This window comes from Pleurodeles waltl, chromosome 3_1 (assembly GCF_031143425.1).
Source record: "Pleurodeles waltl isolate 20211129_DDA chromosome 3_1, aPleWal1.hap1.20221129, whole genome shotgun sequence".
Lineage (NCBI taxonomy): Eukaryota > Metazoa > Chordata > Amphibia > Caudata > Salamandridae > Pleurodeles > Pleurodeles waltl.
Window position 1 is genome coordinate 898,746,814 of NC_090440.1, and position 25,086 is coordinate 898,771,899.

Consider the following 25,086-nt stretch of genomic DNA (forward strand, 5'->3'; position numbering starts at 1 on the left):
TGGGAGTCACTTGGACAGAGTTGCTGAGTTCCAGGGGCCACGCTCGTTGTGCTGACAGGGGACCCAGAGGACCGGTGATGCAGTCTTTTGTTGCCTGCGGTTGCAGGGGGAAGATTCCGTCGACCCACAGGAGATTTCTTCAGAGCTCCTGGTGCAAGAAGGAGGCAGGCTACCCCCAGAGCATGCACCACCAGGAAACAGGCGAGAAAATTGGCAGGATGAAGCGATACAAGGTTGCTAGTAGTCGTCTTGCTACTTTGTTGCGGTTTTGCAGGCGTCCTGAGCAGTCAGCGGTCGATCCTTTGGCAGAAGGTGAAGAGGGAGATGCAGAGGAACTCTGGTGAGCTCTTGCATTCGGTATCTGAAGAATTCCCCAAAGCAGAGACCCTAAATAGCCAGAAAAGGAGGTTTGGCTACCTAGGAAGGAGGATAGGCTAGTAAGAAAGGTAAGAGCCTATCAGAAGGAGTCTCTGATGTCACCTGATGGCACTGGCCACTCAGAGCAGTCCAGTGTGCCAGCAACACATCTGTTTCCAAGATTGCAGAGGTCTGGGGCACACTATAGGAGCTCTGGGCACCTCCCCTGGGAGGTGCAGGTCAGGGGAGTGGTCACTCCCCTTTCCTTTGTCCAGTTTCGCGCCAGAGCAGGGCTGGGGGATCCCTAAACCGGTGTAGACTGGCTTATGCAGAGATGGGCAGCATCTGTGCCCATCAAAGCATTTCCAGAGGCTGGGGGAGGCTACTCCTCCCCAGCCATCACACCTATTTCCAAAGAGAGAGGGTGTCACACCCTCTCTCAGAGGAAATCTTTTGTTCTGCCTTCCTGGGCCAGGGCTGCATGGACCCCAGGAGGGCAGAAACCTGTCTGAGGGGTTGGCAGCAGCTGCAGTGGAGACCCCGGAGAGGCAGTTTAGTAGTACCCGGGTTCTGTGCTAGAGACCCAGGGGATCATGGAATTGTCTCCCCAATGCCAGAATGGCATTGGGGTGAAAATTCCATGATCTTAGACTTGTTACATTGCCATGTTTGGAGTTACCATTGTGACGCTATACATAGGTAGTGACCTATGTATAGTGCACGCATGTAATGGTGTCCCCGCACTCACAAAGTCCCTGTAATTTGCCCTGAACGATGTGGGGGCACCTTGGCTAGTGCCAGGGTGCCCACACACTTAGTAACTTTGCACCCAACCTTCACCAGGTGAAGGTTAGACATATAGGTGACTTATAAGTTACTTAAGTGCAGTGGTAAATGGCTGTAAAATAACGTGGACGTTATTTCACGCAGGCTGCACTGGCAGGCCTGTGTAAGACTAGTCAGATCTCCCTATGGGTGGCAAAAGAAATGCTGCAGCACATAGGGATCTCCTGGAACCCCAATACCCTGGGTACCTCAGTATCATACTAGGGAATTATAAGGGTGTTCCAGTATGCCAATGTGAATTGGTGAAATTGGTCACTAGCCTGTTAGTGACAATTTGGAAAGCAGAGAGCATAACCACTGAGGTTCTGGTTAGCAGAGCCTCAGTGAGACAGTTAGTCATCACACAGGGAACACATACAGGGCACACTTATGAGCACTGGGGCCCTTTCTGGCAGGGTCCCAGTGACACATACACTAAAACAACATATATACAGTGAAATATGGGGGTAACATGCCAGGCAAGATGGTACTTTCCTACAGGCCTCCAGGCACTTGCCTGCAGCATTTGTGTGGAACTAAGTTCTTCCCTGTCTTTGAGAGCTTCTAAATTAAAGTCCCCTTTTGGGTCTCTGTTTTTGCACTGCTGAACGTTCCCCCTCTATAACCTCCAGAGATGGATCATGGATGTCATGAAAATTTTGAGCTAGTGTTAGCAGGGAGGCTAATTCTATGCTCAGGCTCTGTTATCGTTAATGCTCCATATAAACTGAGAAGATCTACAAATGTATCATAAATTGCTACTATTGTTTTAGTTCGTTCTTGCTCACTTCATTTTAATATTTAAAACTATTAGACACTGTATTCTTTTGGTAGTTGTTTCTCTTACTTTCTGTGCTCCAGACCACCATATATTACTTCAGTTGTACTTCATCACAGGTAGCACTGAAAATGAAAATAGGCAGGTTCTTTTAAAACGCCCAAAAGCTTAAAGCAGTTTATTATGTTTAGCTGTATGGTTCAGGGATGTGGAATTCCTATAGCCAGACGCCCAGGACATATTGTCTGTGGTCGAGGACTACAAGTTTTCATGTTTATTTTGTCCTTAGGACAAGTAGGCCCAAACCCCTGCAGCACAAACTCATTGGCTGCCAGTTTACAGCACCACACAATGGAGCAGGGCAGTTGTCTGCAGTTAGAGTAATACTTGTGTCCATAGTTAACGCTGTTCGAACATGTATTTATGGTTCATTAATGCAAACCCTTTATTATTAGGTTGAGCGCTTTAAGGAAATGTAAGCTCGGATTGCACGAATGAGATTGGTTCCATTATAAAAATGTGTACAGACGTTTGCAAAGTTTAACAATATGAAACTACGTACAATGCTCCCAGAATGCTCTCTGATGAGATGCAAATATTTGAAGAAGCTTGAAAGCAAGTTTGATTCTTAGCTTTTAAAATAAAATGTTCACAAAAATTCAACTAGGAAAAAAAGGTTTTGCTTACCAACTGTGACATTTAAGGTACCATTTCTTTGATGCATCCTTTAGTAAAATGGATTGATGCGTGCTAAAAAAAATCATAATGGAAAATCAGTGTAATTGTATTTAACAAGATTATGGGAAACATGAAAATAAACAAGCATTGGCAAAGTCAATAGATTCAACATTGGTGGTCAGCCTTTTGGTTTTGTTAATGCGTGCCTTGTTTTGACATGATTTTTGTAAATCTTTATTGTTATGGGAGCTGCTGGGCCTACACCTTTATAACAAACATTGGCAAAAAGAAAAAATATTTTTTTGTCTCAAAAACCACACACTGCTCAAAAGTCCCTGGCACTGAACAAAACTATTTTGTGTGCAGATATGCTCCTTGTGAAAGAGCAGAACGCTGTCACTCACAGTGAAGCCAGCGATAGAGAGAGAGAATTTTAATAAAAACATAAGGTGTTAGTTAATGTCAGACCTAATTAGGGGCCCAATTCTTAAAGAAAGTCACTAAAGTGCACCCATAGTATATGTCCTTACATTAGTGCAGATCTATGACTTTTGTGAATTCACAAGAATTTACAAATGTAGTTCATGGAATCGTACTCTAGAAAATATTTGTGAACTTCATTTTCGCTTGAGCAACTATGCATGCGTAGATTATCTGTTTAGCATTTATAAGTTCACTTTCCTCCAACCATTTTGCTTCCAACCCTGGGAAAAATTTTAAGTCTGTCCATATTAGGAGTATATTTCTAACCTTTCTCAGTAGGGAAAAAGACCAAAGAAGAACTGGTGAAAATCCCTAAAACATGCAAGTTAGTAGGCCTGCACAGATTCACATGAGCACTCCATCCCTGGAACTATTGCATACTGCTACTTTCGGCCCCAGTCTGAGATCTGTGGAAAGGTGGCAAAAGAATATTGCTAATATTCAAACTGGTTTATTGTATGAGCACTGGCATAATCTGAGCGGCTATTATCAGAGCTATTATATAACAAAATTGCTGCCATAATTTGTCACTGCTCTAATTGGCACCAAAGGGACAAGTGGATTTTTTTACAGGAGGCATTCTGACCTATGGACAAGTAGATATTTTGTTAAATTCGACACCACTGCTGGTTACAAAAAAACCAATTGTGAGCTTATCACATCTTACAGTGGGCTTAGTCTGCCATTGTTTACAATTGACTGGCTTTATTGTCATTTTTATTTGCTTGCTTCTTGTTCTGTTGCTCGCCTTGTCCATCTTATGTCTGTCCCTCCCCTGGAACATACCCTCTCTACTTGTGTCCTTCCACTGCTTAATTTTAGGGACTTGTTTTTCTGTTTGCTTAGACACTCAACAAGAGTACATGTGTTTTCCAGCTTTTTGCCTTGTATGCTGCTATCCTCCTCCTGCTCTTGTGGTGTTCTCTTTTGAGTTGACCAGTATGTTTTATGAAAAACATAACATTACAACACTGATTTGGGTCTTTTCAACCCATTTTTCAAGGTTCGTTGCTTTACTCTTAAGCCACATGCATATGAATCAGGAGTGGTCTCTGCTGCAGAGGTTGTAGTTCTGGGGCTGCTGAATGTCCGTCCATACTGTGGCATTACATTTTTTTGTTATATTGTTTCTCCTGGCCTCTATTGCCTGATGTGCGCTGTTTGTACATACATTCTTCTTTTACATGTATAGCTTTTCCTGACATATGCATCCTGCCGTGTGATTGTGTTACCGTTATATTTATTGCTCATAGCTCAGATTTTTACAGCGAGGAATGTGGCTTGCCATGCTCTCTGTCGCCTGGCATGTGATTGTGAGAGCACTGCGTGTGCATGCTGAGAGTTTTAGGGTGTTGCAAGTGTCAGTCAGCCCTGCCAAGTTTTGTGGGTACATATGTAACTAGCTGCCCGACTCCAGGTTTTTCTGTGAATTCTGGGACTTGTAGTTTTGTTTTATTCCATTAAACGTCCTGTCAACAAGTCATAGAATTAAAAGAAAACGCTGGACTCGACCAACTCACCATGCATGAAGCTTGGTAGTTGTGCAATGAGTGGCTTCTTATTTCCTCTTTGCTGAGAACTCCAGGTTGCTACAGGTATGTGACTTCTCTTGTTCTCTGCTATTTCATCATGTGTGCTTCTGGAATACACCGAGTTCCAAGGCTCTACAGTTAGATGCTTCCTGGTTTTTGTAGAAGGCCCGCTCAGCTACTCTCTTAAAGTATTCATCTCTAAATTCATTAAAACAAAAATCAGTGCTTGTTCTATAATGGCGCCCATATGCTTCACAACACAGTTCTACTTCTTGACTTTTCTCCACCTAAGCCTCTTTTTTTCCCCTTTTTTCTTATGGTTGTTCATTTTTTTAAATTACCTTTTCAAAGTTGTGATGCAGTAGTTTCTGATGCGCCCTTCCGTTAACAACATGGTTAACAAAACTTAGCATAACAGAGATTGTCTTTCCTGTCAGTCCAAGAAATATGCTTATTTTTTTAAGATCGTGTCCAGAGACTCCTCATGAATGATAACTGGGCTTTTCAAATATTCACTTAATAACAATAATAATATATGCTTAATATTTCAGTATGTTGTTTCATTGTTGCCTTTCTGATAGCTGTGAGGGAGTAGAATTAAAGTGTTGTCCCGTTGTTGTGGTGTTGCAAAGTTGAGGTGCAGAGCTTCCCTGCAATTTAGGGTACTTTTCAACCCTAATTCCAATTCATATACTGTGCGAAATTGGGTTACTGGTTGAGTGAAGTGAAACCCTACTCAAGCATCGACCATTATCCTTGTCAAGATGAGGCACAATCAAACCGCTTATCAACCTTTGCTCAAACCTCTACTAGCTTGACACACAGCACTCAGGCTTAACTTAGAGGCAATATTTAAAGTATTTATGCAGCAATTCAAACAGCAATAAAGTGAAAACACAAGACAAAATCCACACCAATTTAGAAGCAAAGAGTAAAATATAACAAATCAAGACCAAAACAACAAAATTCCTATCAGTAGAACCTGAGATACGCAATTTTACACATTTAAGTAAAAATAATGCCAAAAAGCCCAAAGGGCCCGTGGCGGCTGTGTGGGCGTGCACGGCTGGGAGAAAGTCACAAGTTCAGGCCGACTGCAATAGAGCACGGATACAGATATAGAGGTTAGTCCAGCTCAAAAGTTATCCTTTCAGTCTAGTGCAAAGAGTCCCATTTGTGGTGAAGGGGGCTGTGAAGAGCAGGCCAACATCACAGATGGTCGTCGACGTAACTCGAAGAGCAGGCCTGCCATCGTGGATGGTCGTTGCTGTAGTGTGAAAATCTAGTTGTCATAGGGAACAGGCGGCCAGAGCTTCGTGGTGGCACTCCCAACGAGCGGTCAATGCTGTAGCTGGAAGAGTCTGGTTGACATACTTTGCTTTGGCAGGCAGTGCAAGCAACAAGGTTTTGATGCCAATGGGCCCGTTCGTGGTCAGGAAAAGCCAAAAAACTTGAATTCAGCTCCACTGAGGACAGATCAAGGGTCCAGGACCTCAGGGACATCACTGGGTGGTAAGGTGCAGGATCCAGCTGAATCTGGGTGCTGGTTCAAGTGGTTGAGAGGCTGTTACGTCCCTCTGGCTCTAAACAGGAGGCCAGCAGACAAGTAATTGGAGCCACTCTGGGAGTCCTAAGTTCGGGGTCAGGTCCAGTCCCTCTGACTGAGTGAGGAGGGCAGCATGGCAGCAGTATAGCAAGACAGTAGTTCAGCAGAGTGGCAGTCTTTTCAGCAGCACATCAGTTCTTTTTCCTGGCAGAGTCTCTATAGGTTCAGAAGTGTACTGAAGAGTTGGTGTCTGAGGTCCAATATTTATACCAGATAGCTTCTTAAAAGTGGGCAAAGCTTCTAAGTGCCCAGTTTTCCTTGCTCCAGACTTACAACAGGGGTATGATGCCCTTTTTTTTTTAAGGCAGGACACAGTCTATTCAAGTGTAAGTAGAGCTGTGCCCAGCTTCGCTCCCGATCCTGCCAGTGATGGCCCATCCAGGCACACCTTAGCTCTCTGTTGTGTGTGGCTGTCTAGGAGGAATAGACAATGTTCATCTGTCAGCTACACCCAGTCATGTGACCCAGAGACAGACTGCAGGCACCAAATGGCTAACACAGGAAAATGCCATCTTTCTACAAGAGGCATTTTACAAATTGTCATTTAAGATTTGACTTTACCATAAGAGGGGATTTTACATTACAGTTACAAAGACACTAAACAGGAACTGGTTACCTGCTCCCATTTGGAGGTTTCATCTTATTAAATGTAATAAGCAAACTCCAATGTTATTCTAATGGAGAGGTAGGCCTTGCAATAGTAAAAATCGAATTTGAGTTCCTTACTACAAGGGCATGTAAAACCTAAAAGTCCATGCCCAGCTTTCGGCCGACCAAGGTTTACCCTAGGTGTGATTTATATTGATTAAAAGGGAAGGTTTGGGGGTCAAAATGGCAGTTTAAAACTGAAAACACAGGATGCAATTGCAGGGCTGAGGCATGTTTAAAGTGCTGCTCAAGAGTGGGTGCTCAATCTGTGCTGCCGACCCACTAGTAGCATTACATTTGCAGGCCCTTGGTAGATGTATTACCACTTTAATATGCATTAGGTAAATTAGATAGTACAATTGGCTGATACCCAATAGGCATATGTTCTAAGGCGAGAGCACAAGCACTTTAGCACTGGTTAGCAGTGGTAAAATGTGCAGAATCTTAAAGCCAGCTAAAACGAAGTGAGCAAAACAGGAGGGTTGACAGCAGAAATTTAGGGGGTGAAACCACACCAAGGATGTCAGGTCTAACATACGTTATATTACCCTGCTAATAACCTGCCTTCCTGTATATTCAACACTTCCTTCTTTAATTAAGTGAAAAGTACTGGTTCCCTAATGATTTCTATTGAATCAGAGCCAACTTGAGTGGAGTCCTTTCAAAGGTGCTCATGCTGTGGAGTTATTAAAGATCTTTTGATATAACCAAACCAGTTACATCTACCCCACCTTTACATTGAGCAATTTCTAGAACTGATTTTAGGTAAATTGCTGCACGAGTCTTCCTGTGTAGGTGCACCAAGTAGAACACATGTTGCAACTCAGTCACATCAGTTGCCAGGTTAATGCCTAGTTCCAAATATAACCACAGTAACAGTGTTGTTGCATGGCCCAGCATCAACAAGGTCCTTAAGAAGTTGTTCTCTATCAATTGTAGCTTGTTTAAATTGACATAGCTCCATTCTGCTCCATACAACGCAGCAGCCACCACTTTCTGTTGTTAAATGTAGAGAATTATATTGATGGGCTGTGTGTGTGTGTGTTTTTTTTTTTTTTTTTTTTTTTTTTTTTTTAAATCCAAGTACGGGCCTTATAGTTTGTCATACTGTAGGACATGCCTTGTCTATATGGCTTTCTACCTCAGTTGTCCTTCAAAGCTCATACCCATTTACTCATAGTATGGTGCACACTGTCAGTTCGCAGTGCACCTTGGGCTTTCTTTTAAGGGGCAGTGCCGGTTTTATCAGCATAGCCTTTGTTTTCTTTATTTTTATAATCAGTTCGTTTTTAAAACAACCTGTAAAATTCTCTAACAATTTATGTAGTCATTGTCAGTTCTGGCTAACAAAACAGCAGAAAGAAGTATGGGAACCTTATTGCCGGCCATTGTTGGAACATCGAGGTCGAGCTTCATCAGATGATAAACCACATGGTTTGAAAACAGACTAAAAAGAACGGGGGTTAGCAAGCAAACCTCCAAACTCCCTTTTGTGATCAAGAAAGGTATCACTGCATTCAACTTGGGGTCCAAGACAGAACGTCTTGTTACTATGCAATCTGACTATTGTGCTCAAAAGAGATGTATCCATTCCCATCTTGTGTAGTAACTACCGTAGTTTCTCGCGGTTTACACTGTCAAAGGCTGACTTTAGGTCAACATAAGTCAACTACAGTGAGCTCTTCTTTACTACAAGGTACCTAGGAGAAGTTGTATACAAATGTACTGCTTAGTCCTCTGTTCCAATTCAAGATCTAAAGCTAACCGGCAACTCATTCAAAACATTCACGCTATCCATCCTACACTAAAGTCTTTTTAATAGTGACTTGCTAAGCATCTTCCCTGCCCCATCAAATAATGAAATTGGCCGATAATTTGAGGGATTGCTTTAGCTACATTTCTTTTGCAGTGGTACCAAGATAGAGTAATGCTGTGAAGGCAGTATCATATTATTGGCAACTCTTGCGTTAAAGACCACAGTAAAATTGTGGGACCAGAACTTATGCTCCTCTTATTACAAATTGACTGAAATTAAATCGGAACCTGGTGCCTTATTCCATTTCTTACTTAGGAGAGCTCTTTCTACTTCTGGTACCAGAATGGTCAGTGGAGGATTTGTGCCCACAAGCATCTCATATATTCTGGTACTTTGGATACTTAGAGGATAATCTATTATATATGAGTTCCCGATGTAGTTAAACCATTCTTTAGCCCCAGTATGGCAAAGGCCTGTCTATGCAGTGTTTCTTTCCTTACACAAGTAACCCTTTTCCAAAACATTTAATATCCTTCCTTACTGGTGCTTTATTTAATTCTAAATGGGATTCAAGTTGGACTGCCTTCTTTTTACTTTTTACTAGGTTTTTGTATTGTTTCCTACATTACTGAAATAATACTTAATTTGATGCAAGTAGATGCAGGATAATTAATGCATCTGAAACCTTGTATTTGATATTTAGACACTCTAAGTCGTACTAGCTACAATTACCAGAGATTTTCAGGCTGCGATAAGATACTTTAATGGGATTGGAAAATAACTTTATTTCCATGAACGTCATTTGAAAGGAACCGAAAACTGTTGCATCTCCTCTCTCAAGTGTCTAAAATAATATTACCATATCTGGAGAATGAGGGATTGGGATTTTATTCTGGCATTTTCCATACTTCTAGCGAATTGATTTCACATCGTTGGTCGGGATAACTTCTGGATAAAGGTTAGCATTACTCTACCACATACTCCATCTGTCCACCACTGTTTACATTTACACATATTGCTATAGAAGCCTCATCACTTTCTACCCTCAGCAATGGTTTCCATATCTGCAACATTTTTCCATCCTTCAGAATTGATTAAGCAGTAGTCAATAAGTGAAGCCTTTGAAACCATACTTGTGTTTGTTGCAAGCTGGGGAGTCGGTGGTGGTACTGCATTTTAAAAAGCACAACCCAAGGTTTACAAGAGAGGTTGAAAAAGCTTCTCTCTTTTTATTTTTTTTAATTATTTTACTATGTATCTGCTATGCATTCACCTTTGTTTTTCTCTTTAACCATGCACCACCTTATTGTACACCCATGCCATTTTGTTGGAAACACCTTTTTTTGTACTGTTAGCCTATTTTGACCCCCAGCCCCTCCGGTTTTTAATACGCGTTATGTTTGATATTCACAAATAAATTTGAAATACGGAAATTTGGTTACACATTGCTTTACAGATTTCACTTCATAATTAAGCATATTTAGCAGAATTTATGAAACGTTACCAAACATCTTCAGATGAACAATTGTGATTATTACTTGTTTGTGTTTTATCTTACTTTTTAGGAACTCCAACAGCAAAAATGACAGAAGGAACAGAAAATTTAAAGAAGCAGAACGACTTTTCAGCAAGTCTTCTGTTACCTCTGCGGCTGTGAGTGGAAAAAATACATTTTGAATGATTTTATGAGTTTATGGCCTATCAAGTTCCCTATTCTGTATGTGAAGAGATTTTCTTACCCATTTTAGAACTGCAAAAGGAAAACCGGCATGTGCCTGTAAAGTTTATAGTCTTTGAAAAGGTTAAATAGTTGTGCAGTGGTAACCAGGAGTCGGTGACTGGGCTTTGGGTCCAATAGTGACATCAGAAAAGTGTGAAATAAGTGCAGTGAGTCTAGCAAGTGCAACCTGGGGGTACAGCTCTCCATCTTGGCAAGTACAAGCTAAGGGTATAACGCAACTCCCCATCGTTAACTTGGCAAAACTTTCCACAATATTAGAAAGATGATCATTTACAATAAGCCTCCACATCCTGTTTAGAATGCTGTTAAAATATATGGCTTTGACATCCTCTTGGAAACCACCACACAATGATATTTGGAGTACTTTGTGTCTATAATGTAATTTGCACCTTGATTAATATGTGACTTTGTTGCTGTATGAGGCACAGCTAGTGTAAGATATGCCCTTTACTACTTGTCTCGAGTCCTCCTCTAGCCTAACAGAGGTGCACATACTAGAGAGAAACAATTTGTCTTCCATTTCTTTAGCCATTACTTTGGAAAGTTCAGAGCCAGACAGCCACTGTGATCCCTCAGAATGCAGTTTGTATTATTACTGGATTGCTCTTGCATTGTTTGTCTGATAACATGCATCCATTTAAAAGCACTAGTAATGAGCTAGAGGGCAGGACAAGAAAGCAGGGACGGGTGATAGATAAGGCACATTCATGTGTTAATAGCATTTTGTACCATAGGCCAGTTAAATACAACTAGATATTTGTTTATACTCCTTTGTATTCCTAGATATATTTGGGTTTTTATTTTCAGCTGAAATTGATCCACTTTAAATATTGACCGAATTTGCAAAGGTGACGCTACAGTAGAACCACTGCTCTAATTAATGATACTTGACCTACAACATAGGTTTAGTTTTTGGACGTCTCATATCATCTAATAGGGTAACAACCAATACTGTTGGCATGACAACTGTGATAGTGCCAATGGTTTTGTTCTAAACTGACAAAGCGAATTACAGTTGCAAATAATAAGTTAAGTTGCCACCTAATTTTGTTTTTCTCTCTTTTGATGTGTCCAGGCTGTAAGTTCGTTGGCTGGCGTGCAAGATCAGTTGATTGAAAAGAGTAAGTTTGGCATTCTTGTATCATTAGGCAAAATGTCCAGTTATCATGTAATCTGTGTTTGAATTAATGTGTTTCTGTTTGGAATACTAAAATAGGGTATATTGTCTCTGGCTATGTTTAGCCATAGCTATCTGCTCTACATTTGTGTGCTTCTGTTTTCCCAGAATGTAACAGAACACATACATTTTTGACAGTCCTTTGGAAGTATTATTGAAATACTTCCAGTGGGCTTAAAGCCTGCCCATTGTTTACCATTTGTTGGCTTTATTGTTGCTCTCATTTACGTGTTGCTTATTCAGTGTTGTCCCTCCCCTAGAGCATACCATCTGTTGTGTTTTTTGTTTTATGTTTTCCAGCTGTCTTCCTCGTGTGCTTCTCCGCTCCCTCAATCCATGTTGAACTCTCTCACCCATCTGCTTCTTTCCCCTTTGCTCTGTCTTGCTCTTGCCCGTGTGCTTCTACACCTGAAATCCCCCAAAGCTACATTTTGCTAGCTTCCTTCATGTTGCTGTCTCATTCCCTGGTTTAATTTTTAATTTATCCCCACGGTCTATTCTCCATTGCTTCTCCCAACCCCCTTCACTAGCTCCTCCATTGCTACTCCCCACTCCTATGGTTCATTTTTTTGAAACTTGTATATTTTTAGAGGCCCAGGCAGCAAATTGCTGCTGGCTCTCCACAAATGGGCTCTACAGACTTAAAATGCATTGTTTTTGTTTTCTTCCATCTAAGATCAGTCAATTAAAAGTAAAATATGGTGCCCACATTACTTAGTAGGCATGTACATATGTGGTGACGTATTCTTGCGCCTACAGAATGACGTAACAGCAGCTGTGTAATTGTGTTTTTTTTTTTTTTTTTTTCTTTTTTTCATGATGCTAAACAGCATTGGCAAAAGCATTGTGCATTTGATCAGTCCTTTTCAGGATCACCAAAAAGCATTGGCTAAACCAGTGAGCCCCAAACGCGAGACTTTGTTTGGATCGTTGCTGTGTGGGCTCTGGTGCCAAAGCTTCTAAAAAAAATCCATGTATTTCTGAAAACGTTTTTTGGATCTTGATGCTTAATCAAAAATATGGAACTTTTGGCCTGGTGTATCAAAAGGTTTTGTTGCCCAATCTGTCAATGGGGAAATGCATTGATACAGTGCTGATAACTGTCATGAGTAATTTTGGTTAAAAGTGGGCCCAATTTTTTTTTTTTTTTTTTTTTTTACTAACTAACTATGCAGTTTGGTCCACTTTGTGGTTTTACTCTTTTTTTTTTATTTTTTATTCAAGGTGTTGCAATACATCGGTCATAAAACTGAGAAAGAGTATTAATTGACCTCTGAGCTTGGTAATAAGGGTTACCTTTGGCATTCAGTGTGGTCCTTTGAGTTGATTCTGTTTGTAATTTTGTTGAAAAGTGTGCCTCATTTTGCCGTTGTGTGTCTGTGTGTGTGTGTGTGTGTGTGTGTGTGTGTGTGTGTGTGTATATATATATATATATATATTTTTTTTATTTATAATATCTATGTAGTTATGTCCACTTGGTGGCATTACTCTGTTTATCCAAGGTGTTGTACTACGTGGGTCAAAAAAACGGAGAGAGAATATTATTTGACCTCTGGGCTTGGTAATAAGGGTTGCCTTTGGCATTCTGTCTGGTCCCTCCGAGTTCATTCAGATTGTTGAGAAGTGACACTTTTTCTTGTTAAATTCCATGAACGGCTAGTTCCTTTCTGTCTTATTTCTTTACTGTTACTCTCTCTCTCTTTGTGACTGTAAATATACAACATCTATTAACTAGATATCTGGTAGATTGAATTTCACAAGGAAGATTTTAATCTGTTTTTTTTATGTTGAAGTCTCTTAAACCGAACATCTGCTTTGGTGCCATGTAGTGGGGCAACAAATTATGGCAGCAATCTCATTATGCAAGAGATCTGATAATAACCTCTCTGATCATGCCAGGGCTACTACGATTGTAGGGCTTGAATACTTGCAATTTCGACCCCTACTATACCAATTTCCTTATTTTGCCACCTTTCCACAGATCTACATACCGGGTTTGGAGGAAAAAAGTAAGCAATAGTTCCAGGGCTGGAATGCCATTGAATTTGCAAACCTACTAACTTGCATGTTTTAAGGATTTTCACCAGCTCTTTACTCCTGACCATGGCAGAAGTAGAAGTTCTTCCAGGGTTGGGAAAAAGTGTTTGGAGGGAAAGTGAACTTGTAAACGCTCAATAGATTTTCACATGTGCAAATCTACACATGCATATTTGCTAGTGCTATAATACAGTTTACAAATATTTTGTAGGAGTACGATTTCCAGATCTTCTACTGTAAGTTCTTGTGAATTCATGAAAGCCACTAATTCAAAGACATATACCATGGGTGCACTTTTGTGACTTTCCTTAAGAATTGGGTCCCTAATTAGTTCTGGCGTTAACAAAGAAATTTTGTTTTTTATTAAACTACTGTTTCTCTATCGGCGGCCTTTACTGTGAGTGATCACATTCTGCTTTTCCACAAGGAGCATATTGGCACACAAAGTAGTTTTGTTCAATGCAGGAACTACTGTGGCAGTCAGTGGCGTAACGAAACTGGAGGTGGCCCCCCTGCAAAGAACCTGGAGGGACCCCTCGCTCCAGACCCCCTCAGCGCAGGTGCTGTGCTGCATGCCCCTGGAGGGGGGGGCTTTGTTATGCCACTGGTAGCAATGTGTGCTTTTTGAGACAAAACATTTTTTTTTTGCTTTTTACCAATGTTTGTTACAATGGCGAGGGCCTGGCAGCTCCCACAACAATAAAGGGTTACAAAAGCATGTCAAAAGAAAACGCGTATTGACGAAACCAAAAGACTCTCAAAAAATGTTGGATCAGTTGGCTTTGCCTGTGCTTCTCATAATCTTGTTGAAAATGGTTACACTGATTTTCCATTAGAAATATTTTTGGGAGATAATAGCGTGCATCAACACATTTTACTAAATGATGCTCAAAGAAATAGCACCTAAAATTTCATAGTAGCAAAACTTTTTTTTCCTTTTTTACTAGCAAAGAATCATCACTCTTGCTTACAAGCTTCTGTACATATTTGCATCTAATCAGAGAGCATTCTGGGAGCATTATACTTAGCCTCATATTGTTAAACTTTTCAAACATGTTTGTACACTTTTTTTTTTTTTCTGAAACCACTGTCGGTAGTGCAGTGTGACCATAAAATGTTTATTTACATCGCTCACCCTAATGATGAAAGCTTTTCATTAATGAACCATAAATACGAGTTTGAACAGCATTATCATATTACCTCAACCGCAGACAGTACCCTTCTCTGTAAACTGGCAGACAAAGGGTTTATGCTGCAGGGGGTTGGGCCTACTTGTCCTAAGGACAAAATAAACATGAAAACCTGTTGCCCTTGACCCCAAACAATATGCAACAGCTGTGGAGTGAGTGGACAGTTTGATCTGTGACAACTGTAGTATGGAAAGTACACACTAGGGAGCATATTTATACTCTGTGCTGAAATAGCATCTTTGTTTTTTTTTTTTACGCTATTTCAGTGCAAACTTAACTCCATATTTATATTTCTATGCAAGACCCGTCTAGTGTCAAAATATTGGAGTTAGTCATTTTTTGCCTGCGGAAAACTATGAGATGCAAGGTAGGCGTTCCCAGGCAAAAAATGCCTCTAAGGCCCAGGCCGTTATTTATCCTCCCGTGCAAAAATGGTGCACGGGAGGGAGGCGGGCCTAAATAATGGCGCTAAGCTTGCTTAGCGCCATCATTTAACGCCTGGGTCAGGGCAGGCATTAGGGGACCTGCGGGCCTTTTTCCACAGTCAAAGGCCATGGAAAAAGCACACAGGTGCCCTTCCCTGGCCCCAGGGACACCCCCACCGACACCAGGCAGACACTTAAGGAGGGGGGGGGACCCCATCCCAAGTAAATAGAGGTGAGTATATTGCCCCCCTACATGGCACTGGCCCCAATGACATAAGTCCCCTGGGCATGGCCATTGGGCTGGGGGGCATGACTCCTGTCTTTACTTAGACAGGAGTCATGTCCATGGGGGTTGTGTGCCGAAATATGGCGCTACTCAGGTTAGTCATTTTCTTGACTCTAACCTGACTAGTGCCATTCTTTGATGCACAACCTCCAGTTTTCACTACGCTTCCCCCACCCGGTTAGCATGAACTATTTTGACGCTAACCGGGCCTTACCGCCGGCTAAGGCCATGCCATGAATATGACGCCCGGCCGGCGTCTTGAGATGGCGCTAGCCGGCAGTATACTTTTGGACGCTAAACTGCGTTAGCGCAGTTTAGCGTCAAAAAGTATAAATCAGGGCCCAAGTTTATTATGCTGGTCTCTTTCAAATAGCATTTCCTGCCCGCCCCATCCATTTAACATCGAGTTATAGCTGCAGTCCTCTACTGGCCACTCCTTAATGTCTATTGTGCCATGTGACTCGATTTACAGTATTTTTAATGTTTGTATATTGCCGGCTAGTGCCATCCCAAGATGCCGGCCGGGCGTCATATTCATGGCATCGAGTACTGTCGGACTACAGTGAAGTAAAGTGGGGTGCAGTGGCATACAAAGAGTTGTGTACAGTGTTGTATAGTGAACTAGAGTATCGTAGAGTGTCGTAGAGTAGCATACAGTATAGTACAATGTTGTACAGTGGAGTGAAGGGCTATAGACAGTAGTAAAATGTCAGGGCATATAGTGTAGTAGAGTTTCCTAGAGTATAGAAGTGAGTAAAACAGTGGCGCTGCGTAGACTGGATTATTGTATAGTGAAGTCAAGTCTCATACAGTAGAGTAGAATCAAGTGGAGTGGTGTTACGTAGTGTGGAGTAGAGTACAAGAGAGTGTATTGGTGTGTCTTAGAGTGGCGTGGGGTGTACTAGCCTAGTGTGTCATGCACTACAGCTGGCTCCGACCCCAGAGACTGTGCTGGACCTCTAATGCCACCTGAGGCGGCGAATGAAACAAGTAACCACAACCTTAATTCACTCACTGCCTCCAACGTGGTGTTGGGGGGGGGGGGTTGGGCGATTGGGATAAAACATAGACGTGCGTCACTGGGTTTATTCTGCTGCCTTGCAACACTGCACAGGAGGGGCTGCACTTCCTGAACCTTTTAGTGCACACTCGAGCGGCTGTGGCACACTAGAAACAAAAAGAAGAGTTGTTTACTAACAGTTCTCAGCATATAGTAGGTCATTATGACCCCGGCGGTCAGCGGTAATATGAAGGGAAGTACTGCCAACAGGCTGGTGGTATTTTCCTCCATATTATGACACTGGCGATTTGGCTGAAGCCAAGCCGCCAATGTACCACACCGACTGCCACAGCGGTAATGGCCCCCAGGCTGGAGACATGAATCTCGAGCCCGGGGGCTGTCACTTGCCTGCCTGCCTGCGGGATTATGACCCCGCCTACCGCCATGGTTTTCGTGGCTTCCTTACCGCCACGAAAACCATGGCTATAGACACTATCAGTGACAGGGAATCCCTTCCCTGTCACTGATAGGAGTCTTCCCCGCCCCCTCTCCATCTCCCTCCCCCCTCTCCACAGGTTCCCTCCCAACCCTCCCTTCATACACACCCCTACCTGCACACATGCATACACACACCCATTCCCACATTCATCCACGCATGCATTCATCCATTCACACACACATCCACACACACTTACATACATAAACGCACTCACATCCCCAAGCATGCACACACATGCAACACTCGGCACACAGCCGCATACACACACGCACATACACCCCCCCACACAACACCACCCCCCCCTGTCGGAGCACCCACTTAGCTGGATCCAGGGGGTCCTCCGGCAGGAGAATGGACGAGGCGGTGCTGCCAGCAGCAGTGACTGGCAGCAGAACACCACTAGGCCGCATTAATTCTCATAATACAGCTGGCGGCGGTGTACTGGTGTGGCGCTGCTGCTGGCAGCAGCGCCACCTTACCGCCATCCACCGGCATGGCCACAGCCGGATTTCCGCCATCCTTCTGGAGGAAATCCGGCTGTGGTCATAATATAGCGGGCCGCTGGTAGCCACGGCGACGGTCTTTTGGTGCCAGTCGCCGCAGTGGTAGGCGGTTTTTACTGCCAGTGTTATAATGAGGGCCATAGTTTTTAACAGTTATTTACAATAATATCACATACATGTTTCATCACAATGCTTGAGCAGGTACAATTCAAAAGTAAGCTCAATTGTTTGGCACTTCTAAGATTGTCTTCATAAACAATGTTCAGTTCAAAACTCGAAAGTATAGATTGTGCACTCAGTCTTCCCATGTTCTCGATATAAAGCTTGTCAAGAAATACTGACGTTAAGACCTTCAGTTCTGAGGCAATTAAAGTTCGGAGCACCATGAGATAAGGTGTCTGGAGCACTAGGACTTTTAGAAACGTAGAAACAAATAATGTCCGATTTTGAAGAATGGGTTTTCACTTTCAAGGAACTCTGTCTTGGCTTACTCTCGAAATTATCTATGAATTAGTACGTACTAACCTGAGGATCAAGTACTTAGCCTTAACTTTTCAACTGGAATCCGGAGGAAAACTGGAGGCTGGGAGAAGCCCAAGTGGAATAGTAACTCTGGTTACAAAGACACTGGAAATGTCGATGGAGTCTGGATCGACAGGAAGGCTTGGAAGACTAGATCACTGAAGGGTTCTGGGTGACCCAGAATGTGAGTGCAGTGAAGATGCTTGCGCAAGACTGGAATGAGGCAAAGCCCTGACTCCGGTTCAGACGGAGTACTTATACTCAATGAGAGAGACTGTTCTAGAATGGCATGTGGCTCACATGGCAGGCCGGAAAGTTCCAAAGGACACCTAGGAGAGAGCATGTGTTAAAAATAATGGACCTGACCTTTGCTGATGGCAGATGCAAGTGACGGAATCAATTAATCAATGTTGGTCGGAACCAAAGAGCATTAGCTGTTGGAGTCAATAGTTCACAGCAGTTGTCACTGGCATGTGGAACTAATAAGCATAAATAGTGACATTCAATAGTTAATGGTGGATGGAGCTAGTTAGCTAAAACACATGATTCTCTTGCAAGAGTACAAGCAGAGGAAACAACGGTATAGGAGGTTCATGGGAGTGAAGAGCCCTGGTAGGGGATCCATGGGTTGTAGGAGGATGTGAGGGGCTACAGGGAAAAGACAATATGAGCCCTGAGCTCAAAGCCCACAGTACAGAGGGCACAGGATGGGGTAGCGACATAGAATAGGTAGTAAACTGTAATAAATTGGGTGGATTCTTGTACAGTAGTGTGGCGTGCTGTCCTACAGAAAAGTGTTGTATAGTAGAATAGAGTTTTTGTACACTGGATTGTACGGGCATAGAGTGGAGTATAGAAATGGACAGTGGAGAGTACAGGAATAGATTGGAGTAGAATGTTGTAGAGTGCCATTGAGTACGTTAGACTTTTATAGAGTGGAGTTATATACAGTGGTGGTGTGTGTCATATAGTGGGGTGGCATACACTGTAGTGGCTTGGAGTGAATTATCGTGAAGTGGAGTAACATACAGTGGAATACTCTACAATGGAGTGTAAAAGACTGGATTGGCATAGAGTGGAATGGTGTACAGTGGAGTGGCATAGAGTGGAGTAGGATACAGTGTGTAAGCATAGAATGGGGTGGCATGCATTGGAAGTGGTGTGCCGTAGAGTCAAGGAACTTCATAAATGGGAGTGGCATCTCATGCAGTAGATTGGAGTGCTGTCTTGTATAGTGTTTCTAACTATTGTAGAGTGGATTAGAGTGTTATACAATAGAGAGCACAGACCTAGTCAAGTGCAAATTTGGACAGTGGAGTGTACAGGGATAGAGTGGCATAGAGTTTAGAGTGTAGTAGAGTGGAGGAGAGTACACTGGAGTTGGCGTAGAGTGGAGTAGCATACAGTGGAGTGCCAAAGTGAAGTGGAGTAGCGTAGACCGGATCGGAGTACAGTGAAGTGGGGTGAAGTGTTACGTATAGTGTAGTAGCAAACAGGGAAGTGGCTTACACTGGAGTGGTATATTGTGAGGTGGGGTAGAGTGTAATAGCATACAGTGGAGTGAGATAAGGTGGAATACCAAACAGTAGAGAAGAAGAGTGAAGGTACATACAGTGGAATAGCATAGAATTAAGTGGCGTATAGTGGAGTACAGGGGAGTGGACTACATGGAAATAGTGTAGACTGGAATAATGTATAGCGGAGTGGGGTAAAGTGAAGTAGCATATAGTGGAGTAGAGTGGGGTAGAGTGGACCGGCATAAAGTTGACTGTGGACTAGTGTGGAATGGAGTGGTGTGAGTGTGGCATAGAGTGGAGGGGCACACTCAGGGCTCGAAAAATCATAAAAATTTTAGTAGACCTGTAGGTCGAGTAACTTAAATCTACTCGACCTAACTGTAATGTACTTGACCCATAAACGGGTCTCAAATTGGGTGATCCTAGGCAAATAGTTTACAGAGTTGTCTTTTTCTTAATTCTCACATATGATTGCACCTTTAAATATGTGACCTCAGCATGTCTACTACAAAAAAAAAAAAAACTCTTTTGTTTGATTAAGTAGACTAAAGTTTGCTGCATGCATCAAAAGAATCTAGCCCACATATGCATGAGGTCTAGCCCACATAATCTAGGACTTCTTTAAGTTTACTAACAACACTGCCATCAAGGCAGGAGTGTTTCTCAGTTTGTTTAAACACTCAACTTTAATAAATATATTACTAAACCTTGATGTGGTAACATATTGTCATCTACACACAGTAACTTTCCAAGAAATGTCCAATAAACCTCTCCACTAACTTGAAGCTTTACTGATACAACTATATAGTGTATTAACAATATGTGAAAATTGTGTTTCAGAAAACATATCCTTTTGCACATCAACATGTAAAGTATCCTGATTTGTTTTCATCCTATTAAAATATTTTTTCATCACACAAATGTATTAAAAAAAAAAAAAAAAACGCTTTCACAACTACTGTAATATATCTTGAAATGTTTGCACATTTGACTTAGTCATTTAAATATTGTGTGTTAGGAAACACCTGACTCCCTATATCTTGTAATTGTGAGAAAAACGGACATTTGACCTCGGTCTGTGAACACAGAGCAAATGTGACATAAGAACAAGATTTAAAGGCATCCGGTATTGCCCCTCCACTTTTCAACTGAACAGAGCACCTGTTCAGTGTCAACTCGCCAGAAGGGATGAGTGAGTATTAAAAAAAGCTTAACCTGATCAAATAAGACTCGCTAATGGGAGTGGTCAAGTGGATTTTTCGAGCCCTGATACAGTTGAATAGCGTAGAGTGGAATGGTGTACAGTAGAGTGGTGGTGCTTTAAATAGGGTATAGGGGAGTAGCATACAGTGTAGTGATGTACAGTGAAGTGGTGTAGACTGGAGAGGTGTACACTGGAATGAGGTAGAGTTTAATAGCATACAGTGGAGTAATCTCCAGTGGATTAATCTAGAATAGATTGGGGTAGAGTGAAGGGGCATACAGTGGAGTAGCGTACACTGGAGTGGCATACAGTGGAATTAGTGTGGAATAGCATATACTGGAGTAGCGTATAGCAGATTGCCATTCAGTGGAGTGGTGTACACTGGAGAAGTGTAGAGTTGCATACAGTATAATAGCCTAGAGTGAACTGGCATAGAGCGGAGTGTTGTACAGTGGAGGGATGCAAGAGTACTGCAGTACAATAATACAGCTAGGCTTTAGTTATATTTTGGGCTATGGTATACAGTGGTACATGGCAATGACAAGCCAGTATCTAATTGGGTAATGGCTGTTTTTAGAGAATGAAAAGGCAGCCATATAGTTTTTACCACATTTTGGCTGTGTGCAGCGTTGGAGCCTAAGATATAGGTAAGTAGTAGGTCCCTATCTATTACCACTTTATTTAAGTGTTAATAGGTAGGTGTTAGAAATGGGGTCTTTGGTTGGCAGTCAGGTTACCCCCTATCCAAGCAAGGACCCTCACTCTAGTCAGGGTAAAAGAGCTAACCCCTGCTTACCCCCTTGGTAGCTTGGTACAAGCAGTAGGCTAAACTTCAGAGTGCTAGGTGTAAAGTATTTGTACCAACACACAGTAACTTAATGAAAGCACTACAAAATAAGAAATCACAGGTTTAGAAAAAAAACTGAATATTTATCTAAACAAAACAAAACCAAAACGACAAAAATCCACAAGATACAAGTCAAGTTATCACTACAAATGCAAAAAGAGTCTTCATGTAATTTTAAACACACACTAACGCTGTTAGCGTGAAAATGTACCTTGGGCGCGTCAAAAATAACCATGCACGGGTGAGTGTGCATCAAAAAGGGCTTGCAATGCGTCAATTTCACTCATGAGTGAAGCCTTGCCTCGTTTCTCCTTTCGTCTGGTCGGTGTGCGTTGTTTCTTCTCTCTGCAGGAGAGCGATACATCGATCCGGTCAGCACTCTCGGGTCCGGGCAGGCCTTGCGTTGTTTTTACACACTCAACGGTACTTGCGTTGGAAATCCAGCCGCACGATGATCCGAAAACCACGCAGCGCGGGTTGCATTTTCACCAGCCTCCATCAGCGATGCTGCACGTCGTTTCCCCAGCTCCGTGCGTCGATCTTCTGGTTGCAGGCGAGCGGTGATTTTCAGCCACGAAGCCGGTGGTGTGTCAATTTTCCAGTCACAGATCAGAGTTGCGTCGGTCTTTTCCTCACACGCCGTTCTGTGCATGGATTACTTCCTCTTACGCTGCCAGCTTCTCCTTTCAGGTTCCCAGGGCACCACTTGGCAGAGTAGGAGTCTCTCCAGAGACTCCAGGTGCTGGCAGAGAGAAGTCTTTGCTGTCCCTGAGATTTCAAACAACAGGAGGCAAGCTCTAATGGAAGGCACACAAAGTCCAGTCTTTGCCCTCTTACTCTGGCAGAAGCAGCAACTGCAGGATAGCTCCACAAAGCAGTCACAGGCAGGGCAGCTCTTCTTCGTCAGCTCTTCAGCTCTTCTCCACGCAGAGGTTCCTCTTGGTTTCCAGAAATGTTCTAAAGTCTGTGGTTTTGGGTGCCCTTCTTATACCCAATTTCTCCTTTGAAGTAGGCGTACTTCAAAGTAAAGTCTCTTTTGAATCTGAAATCCTGCCTTGGCAAGGCCAGGCCCCAGACACTCACCAGTGGGTTGGAGACTGCATTGTGTGAGGGCAGGCACAGCCCTTTCAGGGGTGAGTGACCACTCCTCCCATCCCTCCTAGCACAGATGGCTCATTAGGAAATGCAGACTACACCCCAGCTCCCTTTGTGTCACTGTCTAGTGTGAGGTACAACCAGCCCAACTGTCAAACTGACCCATACAGGGAATCCTCAAACGGGCAGAGTCACAGAAATGGTATAGGCAAGAAAATGCTCACTTTCTAAACGTGGCATTTTCAAACACACAGTCTTAAAATCAACTTTACTAAAATATGTATTTTTAAATTGTGACCCCAAACTCCACATGTCTATCCGCTTCCAAAGGGAATCTACACTTTAATCATATTTAAAGGTAGCCCCCTTGTTAACCTATGAGAGGGACAGGCCTTACAACAGTGAACAACGAATTTAGCAATATTTCACTGTCCGGACATATAAAACACATTACTGTATGTCCTACCTTAACCATACATTGCACCCTGCCCTTGGGGCTACCTAGGGCCTACCTTAGGGGTGCCTTACATGTAAGAAAGGGGAAGGTTTAGGCCTGGCAAGTGGGTACACTTGCCAAGTCGAATTTACAGTTAAAAACTGCACACACAGACACTGCATTGGCAGGTCTGAGACATGATTACAGAACTACTTATGTGGGTTGCACAACCAGTGCTGCAGGCCCACTAATAGCATTTGGTTTACAGGCCCTGGGCACCTCTAGTGCACTCTACTAGGGACTTACTAGTAAATCAAATATGCCAATCATGGATAAGCCAATTACATACACATTTTGTAAAGGAGCACGTGCACTTTAGAACTGGTTAGCAGTGGTAAAGTGCCCAGAGAAATAAAAACAGCAAAAACAGAGTCAAGTACACATCGACAACCTGGGAAACAGAGGCAAACAGTTAAGGGAGACCACACCAAGGATGAAAAGTCTAACTGTAGGGAAATTTAGTTTAAAAAACAAATGTATTTTTAAATACGTTTTCAGCCAGTTACAGCGGTAGTTTTACAAAATGTAGTGAAATTGGGCGAAAGTACAGCAGTGACAGATAACACTAAGTTTAAATGTCTTATAACTTAAAAAATACTTACTCTAATCAACTGCAGCACCCATAAACCATCTCCGATCAAAATGTATGATCTTTCCACATTTCATGTGAATCCATTCAACCATTTTCGTGCTTCGTCAAAAAACAGTAGTCTGTGGAAAATGCATTGGTGGAAAAACAAAAGAGGGACCCCATATTATCTTTACACTCCCTTAAGGATTCACCACAAAGATTTACATGATCTCAAAATATAGAAATTTTACAGGAAAGTTTTTGTGGCGATTTGTCAAACGGGTAGAAAGTTATCAGGGAGCTGATATCCGAGGAATTCCTCTTTTTGGGAATACTTGCCACAACTACAGAGTGGCATTCAAATTTAATGTGATTTTTTTCTTTTACATAATCATATGACCATAAATGTGTCTTTTAGTTGTTTATGTAGTGATTCTAAAACTTTATATATGCAGTTTTTTAATTTTTTATTTGTTTGGGCTTCCTTGCAACTTTTAGTAAGATTGTGCTACATATGGAGCCCAAAGTGAATAAAAGCCAATCATTGATGTTATAAAACTTAAGAATATATATATTTTTTTCCTAATAGCCAATTACCATGTCCTTCATATGGGAGTTTGTGCAGCTCACTTTTCCATTTTGTTGCAAAGGTGTACATTGGGAAAATGTTTTTTGTTTGGCTTGTTTCGGCACAGTTTTATTTTGTGAGCCAGAGAGTATGCAAATAAAACTAATGTAGAGTAAGATGTATTCTATTTGTTATGTATTTCTTTATAGACTTCCATTAGCTTGTGACCATAAATGGCGCTTTCAGTTTGTGTAGTAAATCTGAAACTTTACAGATTCAGTCCAGTTTATGCTTTGGGCTTCCTTGCTACTTTCAGTAGGATTCTGCTACATATGAAGGCCGAAGTGAATGAAAGGCAATCGTTGTTCTTAAAAGAAAATTGAGATTATTATTTTTCCCAGTGGCATTATCATGTCCTCCAAATAGTCGTTTGTGTGGCTCACTGCTAGAGCAATTTTTCATTTTGTTGCATAGGGATGCGTAAGAAAGATGTTTTTTGTTGTGACAGTTTTATTTTGTGAGCCAGAGAGCATGCAAAGAAAACCTATGTAGAGTAAGATATATTTTATTTGTTGTGTGTTTGTTTATGGGTTTCCATTAGCATGTGACCATAAATGGGTCTTTCAGTTGTTCATGTAGTAAATCTGAAGCTTTACATATGCAATCTAGTTTATTCTTTAAGCTTCCTTCCTACTTTTATTAGAATTGTGCTACAAGATATCACTAAGCTTAAAAACCTAACTTA

At 42.1% G+C, this 25,086-nt stretch overlaps 1 protein-coding gene across 2 annotated transcripts in view; it reads left to right on the top strand.

The window, feature by feature from the left end:
* The window catches only part of MEAF6 (MYST/Esa1 associated factor 6), a 115,941-nt gene that overhangs the window by 4,761 nt on the left and 86,094 nt on the right, over nucleotides 1-25,086 (top strand). For both annotated transcript variants that reach the window (XM_069223876.1, XM_069223877.1), the window contains exons 3-4: nucleotides 10,229-10,316; nucleotides 11,480-11,525. In XM_069223876.1, coding sequence (XP_069079977.1) covers nucleotides 10,229-10,316; nucleotides 11,480-11,525 — 134 coding nt within the window. The remainder of the gene's footprint in view (nucleotides 1-10,228; nucleotides 10,317-11,479; nucleotides 11,526-25,086) is intronic.